The sequence below is a fragment of the Chiloscyllium plagiosum genome, chromosome 32 (assembly GCF_004010195.1).
Source record: "Chiloscyllium plagiosum isolate BGI_BamShark_2017 chromosome 32, ASM401019v2, whole genome shotgun sequence".
NCBI classification, from domain to species: Eukaryota; Metazoa; Chordata; class Chondrichthyes; order Orectolobiformes; family Hemiscylliidae; genus Chiloscyllium; species Chiloscyllium plagiosum.
Genome location: NC_057741.1, coordinates 25,969,630 through 25,977,144, shown reverse-complemented (window position 1 = coordinate 25,977,144; position 7,515 = coordinate 25,969,630). Strand labels below are relative to the sequence as shown.

The 7,515-nt window shown below is 40.2% G+C and overlaps 1 protein-coding gene across 4 annotated transcripts; it reads right to left on the bottom strand.

The window, feature by feature from the left end:
* Positions 1–1,521: 1,521 nt before the first annotated feature.
* hopx (HOP homeobox) lies at positions 1,522–7,309 on the bottom strand. 4 transcript variants are annotated; one of them, XM_043674282.1, is made up of 3 exons: positions 7,256–7,309; positions 5,334–5,489; positions 1,522–1,983 (listed from the first exon to the last, which is right to left on the bottom strand). In XM_043674282.1, exons 1-3 carry the CDS (start codon positions 7,292–7,294, stop codon positions 1,906–1,908), a joined length of 273 nt encoding a protein of 90 aa, XP_043530217.1. In that variant the 5' UTR covers positions 7,295–7,309; the 3' UTR covers positions 1,522–1,905. The 4 variants fall into 4 exon arrangements, with proteins under 4 accessions (XP_043530217.1, XP_043530218.1, XP_043530214.1 ...); XM_043674283.1 differs by lacking the exon at positions 7,256–7,309 and adding an exon at positions 5,729–5,891; XM_043674279.1 differs by lacking the exon at positions 7,256–7,309 and adding an exon at positions 5,610–5,684.
* Between the last annotated feature and the right edge of the window lie 206 nt (positions 7,310–7,515).

The window sequence follows — 7,515 nt, the reverse complement described above, 5'->3', positions numbered from 1 at the left end:
TGTCTTTTATAACAGTTCACAATAAAAACAGCAAACAATGGAAGGTAGACAACCTTTCCTGAGACATCTGGTCCTTCTTACTTCAGTTGAAGTTTTTGGGGAAGGCACAGCAGTAGGTGCAATTGGGCAGGTGTGTGTCAGTTAACTCTTTTCTGAAGGTTTACATCTGGTTCAGAACCTCCGTACAACAAAATTATCCATTTTGGTGACATTCAGTAAGGATTCATTAACATGGTGGCACAGTGGTTAGCACAACTGCTTTACAGCACCAGAGACCCAGGATCAGTTCCAATCTTGGGTGACTGACTATGCAGAATTTGCACATTCTCCCCACGTCTGCAGGGTTTGTGCTGGGTGCTCTAGTTTCCTCCCACAGTCCAAGGATGGGCAGATTAGGTGGACTGGTCATGTTAAATTGCCCATAGTGTCCAGGGATGTGCAGGCTAGGTGGATTAGTCATGATTAATGCAGGGATTGGGTGGGATTCTCTTCAAAAAGGGTCAGTGCAGACTTGATAGGCCAAATGGTCTTGATCTGCATTGGAGGGATTCAATGATTTACAACAAGCAAGTGCATATGGAAGTCCTGTTCTAATTACTGCTTCCTTTGATAAATACTCTTCAATCTCAAGAGGCAACAGAAGAGAAACATCAGTTTGTCTGCACTTACCGTTGTTATGGTGATGTACCCACTCATTTGCAGGTGTTAGGATAGATGTCTAAGGGCCCGAAGGGACTTCCAGCGAGTTCACTGCAGGAAATAGCTAAGTATTTCAACAGTGTGGTCAAAAGCAGTAACTTCCATTTCCCCATTGTGGGTACAATTCAATGCCATCAGAACCACACAAAGTAATTACTGGGAGTTAAATAGTGTACCTTGATTTCTAATATGCATTTTTTGTAGGAAATCTGCTGAGCACACAGTCTCATTACAGCATAGCAGTCAATTCCTGCAGCAACATCCTACAAATATCAGACAGCAGGAAGGGATCAGGACTCAAACTCTTAGTTTTCCTTGAAAAGTTTAATGGAATGCATTTGAAGAGGCAGAGTTGAGAATTCTTCACGCTGTCACACACAAAGATAGAACATCTACGTTCTACAGGATTAATTTGTGCCACATTTACCGAACACTGGCAAAGATGGGACAAGCTCCCAAATAGTTCTGGTCCTACTACTGAATCCAACTATTGAGACAGAACAAACTCATTCACCAGGCCCAATGTCCCCTTAAACACACACTTCACAGCCTGCTGGATATGCCAGCCAAGTTTCAGTAGTACACAGAAGAGACTTATAAATTAACAACTCAAATGTCATTAATAGAGCATGCATCCCCTGCCTTTTCAGCCAGAAATATATAGAAGAAGCACTCATTTCACACACGCTTTGACAATTCATTCATTTAGAACTGTTCAAATGTTAAACCTCATGGATCCATTCCTTACCAATTCCACCACTCCTCCAGAGGTAGGTCTTTGTTCAGAAACAGATTATTTGTCACCAAAGTAGACTTGGCAAATGAAAACATAAGCTTTTTATTTAAAGGGCACAAAAGGAGTGCATGTTTGTCTTCAATTTATATATTATTTAATGTCTCACAGATAAATGATTTAATAATTGCACTTAAACCCAATAAACAAATTTACTTCTCTAATAATCACATTAATAAATTGAAATTAGCATATAATGTAAGGGAGCACACACACAATAATGAGACTCAAATTATGCAAAAATTAAATCAAACATACTTTGAATTCACAAAAGTAAACCAAAGTCACTGACAGGAGGTATTAAGCTCAGAACCTAACCAAGGAGGCATTTCTGCTGGATATAGCCAGTGAAGTGAAAGTAGCCTGCAGCGTAGTGGAATTGACTCCATGGTGATGGCAGTGTTTACCAGTCTTTAGTCTTTGACAGATCCACACTCTGGAGGTAATCCTTCTGCCTGTCTCCACTTTGCATAGCGCTCCTTAAACCATTGCTGAAGAGGCACAAACAAAACAGATTGTTACTCTCTAACAACATAAGCACCATTAACACAGTAAAACAATTCAAGGTGCATTAGCTAACAAAATTTAACACTGAACCATTGAAGATTATCTTAGGGCAGATGACTTATTGGAGGGGAGTTTTAAGGCATGCCCTGAAATAACAAAGCAGTAGCAAGGCAAACAATGTGGGAGGGGCTTTTAGTGCAGTGTAGCTGAAACTCAACTATCAAACAGTGGAGCATTTAAAAATCAAAAGATACTCAAGTGCCAAGAATTAGAGGAAAGTAGATCTGAGGACTGTAGGTCATTAGGGTATTGGAGAAAGGGCATTTTAAATTTCAGAGGTTTGAAAACAAGGCAGAAAATTGCAAAAAGGGAAGCATTATTTAGTTAGGTCAGCAGCAGGTCCAATAGGTGAACGGAGAATGGTGAGAGTTATGAAATGGGTAGCTGTGGTTTAGCTGTCCTTATTTACATAGGCTAGGGAGGTAGTTAGGCAGGAACACGGCAAAGAGATATGTCCAGAAGTAGCCAAAAAAAGGTATGAATCAAGATTTCAGCATCAAATGATCTCAGCTGGCAGCAGAATTGGCGAACATGGTGTGATGGTGCAGATAGATGATCAAAATCTCAAATAATTCAAATATAACATTAAGTTTTAGAACAATCTGGTTTAGCATCAAATAATTACCTTTAAATAATCATTAGAAGTAAGGCTTCAGTCATGCTAATATTTAGTTTGGGAAATTTCTCCCTCAGTAGGACTGGGTGTCAGACAAGCAGTAGAACTACTTATCGATAGTAGAGAGAAGGTAGTGGCGGTGAGGCAGAGTTGGCTGTCACCTGTCTAGTGGATGTTATGTTTTTGGATCATGTTGTACAAGTGCAGTAGATGTGAAACTGGAGGGGAGCTAAGTATAGACCTTTGTAGAGACACCAGATAGAACCGTGCTGAAGCAGAAAATAAGCCTTTGTGATTCATTTTGTAGTTAAAATTAAATAGAAAAAAATGAAACCAGGTGAGTACGATCCCTTAGAGTTAGATAACAGTGGAGAAGTGTTGCAGGAGGAGGATTAAATGATTTATGATCAATTGTCAGCTCATGTTACTGTTAGATTCAGGTTTAACTGTGAGTCATCAGTTAGTTCACACTTGGATTCAACCATGCAACATTGTCAGAGACCATCATCTACAGGTATTACAAATCTGATAGTGAAATCTCTCAAATACATTTTAAAGTCATTAATCCAATCAATGCCCATTGACTTAATTTGTTTGCATGTTAAAAATTTAAATTGAACGATATATTGTAATCCAGTTCAGACAATTCCTTGTGAAGACTGAACAGTACTCCCATATAGGGTATATATTTGGTATTTACTGGTTTAAAACGGGAATTAAAACATATGAATGAATAAGGCATTGATTGGTTTAAACAGGAATCAATAATAGCTGGGCATAACATATACTTTACCGTTAAATAATATACTATGGTAGTCTGGCTGTCATGGTAAACCACAGAGGCACTTTGGCTAAACCAGTTCCCTGCATCACTTCTGGTGTCTATTTAATAGCCTAAGTCACTGCCAATTTATCTAAAATAAGAGTTTCCTTCTCTGTTCTGAGCATCTAATACTGGTGCCATTAAGATTTTCTAAACAACTGGATTCTCCCAACTTTCATGGAGGTTTCTGAACTTTATTCTCATGGATATTTGCAGATATTTTTTCCTTGTAGGTGTATGCACAATAATGCCTCTGATGCCACCTATGGGGTGATTCAGTTACCTGGAACACCTACTTTGGGAAACATCAGGCCTGCAATCTATGGTTTCCTGTCCACTAAAAAAGTGATGTATTAAAATTCAATGGATGGATAATTACAGCCTCCTTTGATGCTACAAATCATAAATGCCGTTCAGGTTTTGTAGACTTTGGGCAATAGTTTACCTTAAAGTAAGCAATGGTTTTAAGAACACCAGCTAGAACAAAAAAAAAGGGTGGCATAGAACAATGCCACTGAATTCATCATCTGATGTTCTGAGTGGTAAAGGCCTATGGGTTCAAATCCACTATAGCAATTGATTCACAACTCAGATTTAAAATTGCCTCAGCAATAACACTTCTTATTGATTGCTGTTAAAAAATAATCTGTTTTACTAACATACTTTAAGAAAGCATATCTGCCATCCTTACCTGACCTGCAAATGACTCCAAAACCACATCAATGTGATTGATTCGTAACTGCCTCCTGAATCCTAGCAAGTCACTCAGTTCAATGGATAATTAGAAATGCCTTGTTTTTTTTCTCCCTCAACTGCAGGAAATACCAAATCTCAATGTTTGCTGAATAGTCATGTGTAACGACTATACAAAAATCTTCAGTAACTGTGCATGCTTTTGTTTAAAAGTGAATCAAGAATGTTTTTGCAAAAAAATTATTATAAACAGGCGACAAATGCTGGTCTTGCTAGAGTCTTGCAGAATGGGACCACTCCATTGAGCCAAACGTGGGTAAGACACATTCCTTGAGATTTCATCCCAAAACAATCCACCTCTGACCTGGTCAGTCCTCCCTCACCTCCAATATTTTTCTAATATTAGAAAGAACAATGTTAATAAACTTAACATGATATTTTATTCTTCCTGGTATCCACCGATTCAGAGCTAAAGCTTAACTTCCTGTAAAAAAAAATCTGACAATCCAAAAGGAATGGAGAGGTTGTGATGAAATGGGTAAAGTCCCTGGAATGGCTATCGAGAAGCCCAAGCTAATGCTTTGTTTTGATTTGATTTATTATTGTCACATGTACCTAGGTACACAGTGAAAAGTTCTGTTTTGCACAGGCATATCATATAAAGATCATAGAGCGATAGAACAGAGCGAGGAATGCAAAGTTAGACAAAAAGCACGATCAGCATTAGATTTGTTCTGGGGACATGGGTTCGATACCCACGAGGGCAGATTATATAAACATCTGGAATATAAAGATTCCCTAGGGGAAGCTCTGTGACCACTTCTGATTATCTTAAAAGCTCCCCATCCCCAATATGGTTCACTAATATCCTTTAAATGTGCGCGATCCCAGACTCAAAGCTCACTGGGGGAAAGAAAATAGTTGATTTTTTAAAATAAAAAGTTGATTCTAAAGACCAATAATTAAAACTGGTCAACCAATAATCTAATCGACCAATTAAATACTGAATATGAAAATTCAAGGCTAGAAGAAGTTTACTAGAAAAGTTGGTGGACAGATAGCCAACTGTATTCGACTTGGATTAATTGGGAGCTTCCAGCTCTCCCCCCTTCCATGGGATTTTGAGGTGACTGTTCACTTACCGCTGTCTCCTTCTCCGATAGGCCAATCTCCGCCGAAATCAGCATCACGGTCGAGGAGTCTGGCTGCCTCATTCGGGTGAAGGTCTCCTCCAGCAGTTGAATCTGATCCTCTTTCAGGTCCATAGTGCCTGCTCCGTGCTGCTCCATCGGGGCTGCCTGTGAACGGGAACAGAGAGGGGAAGGTTGCACCCTGATGAGTATTTACTGAGCAGATGACACCGCCCTAAAAGCAAAAGCACCGACTGCCTCTGTCTGGCGACAAGTCTCCACACTAACAATTATCACAACCTGGCGAAATACTTCATATCGTGTGTGTGTGTGTTTATTGAGAGACATGGGAAGCCACCCAGAAACTGCCGGAGGAATCTCACAGGCACATATTAAATTACAGCTACCTGGCTCTGCCGTCTAATTCCGCAGTTAACCACCCTTCCCAATAAAAACAAGGAGAGTTGGGAATCTATGTTGTCGAGTGTCCAGACACGGAACAAGTTAATTGGCTCAAATTTTGCATCCCAATTAAACAAAAACCGACTGCCTTCATTTCACGTTGCTAGAGCACGACAGAAGCCAATAGCAGAGGACTACGGTTCCCTCAGCTATTCCCAGATCGTCCCGGTTACCAGGCAAAACTGTTTTTGTTTGTTGCAAAACTTCAATACAACATTGAATGGGGTGAGGGGGAGCTAGCTTAGAGCACAACTCGGCACCACAGGTAGCAAATTTGAGAGCGAAGTCAGGTTCATCAGAGATTGGACCTCATCCATTAGAAATTATACATTTCATTCCACCAGGCCCTTGATTCTCCTCCCAGTGGCTGAACGATGAGTGACCTGAAGTGAAAAGACAGACTTGCATTTATGTAGCGCCTTTCAAGACGTCAGGAGGTTCCAAAGTGGCCAGAATACCAGTGTTTCATTTTGAGTTGCTGAAAGAAAACTACACTGGAATAATGATACAGCTTAGGTCTGGATAAATATTCTGAAGACCAGGCTTCAAATCCTACGAGGCAACAGGGCAAAACTTAATAGACCTAGAATGAAAACTTTGCTTTTTTATTAATGTGAATGTCACTGGGCAGGCCAGCATTTACTACCCATATTTAATTGTCAAGAGGGTGGTTCAGAGTCTTAGAATCCCTACAGTGTGGAAACAGGCCCACACCTACCCTCCAAACAACCTTCCACCCTGTAACTTTTCCATGGCTAATCCACCCAGCCTGTGTGTCACTGGACACCATGGACAATTTAGTATAGGCAAACCACCTCAGTTGCACATCTTTGGACTGTGGGAGGAAACCTGTGCACATTAGTGAACCAGATTCTTGTAAATATTTGTAAATATCCATCTTGTTTACCTAGTAGACCTTCGAGTGAAATCAGCCAACCTTGCCTTGCCTGGCCTATGGGTGACTTCAGACCCCCAGCAATGTGATTTAGTCTTGACTGTTCAGAATTGGCCCAGTGAGCTGTCCAGGCCCTCATCTTAAGAAAAGCTTTCGCAGTACCTTTCTAGAACAGTGATGTTCACAGACAAACAACTGGAAATGTCATGTACAGAAATGGAAGGAAAATAATTTGGAAAAAAACAAAAATGATTTTAAAGGGCTGGACGTATTTACTGAATACTTTGCAGAGTCTGAAAACCTTACCACCTGCTGACTTGCTCCGACAATATTAATGAATCTGCTGGATACTTCGCATCTAGTATATCCATAGACTGAAATTAGATTCATTTATCCTTCCCCTTTATATGTGCATCTTAGTGATGAGTTATGTTCCGTACATTGGTATGGAATCCTTTTACTTCCCAAGCTTCCATCATGAAGAAATAATGCCAAATGCCATTCTCAGAATCAAGCTGGACAATCTCCCACTTCCCCACATTGAACTCCGATCACTATAGTTTTCCCACTCACTTACTTTGTCTTTGGCTCTGTTACTTCCTGCTCTGCACAACATACAGTGCTATCTTATTTCTATTGCTTCATCTAAGCCATTAATAAGCATGATGAATTCCTGAGAGCACTACTCAGTTTACTAGGTATATCACTTCATACTTGCCAATTAGATAATGAACCCTTTATCTACCTGTGTCTGCGTGGGTTTCCTCCAGGTGCCCTGGTTTCCTCTCACAGTCCAAAGATGCGCAGGTTGGGTGAATTGGCCATGCTAAATTGCCC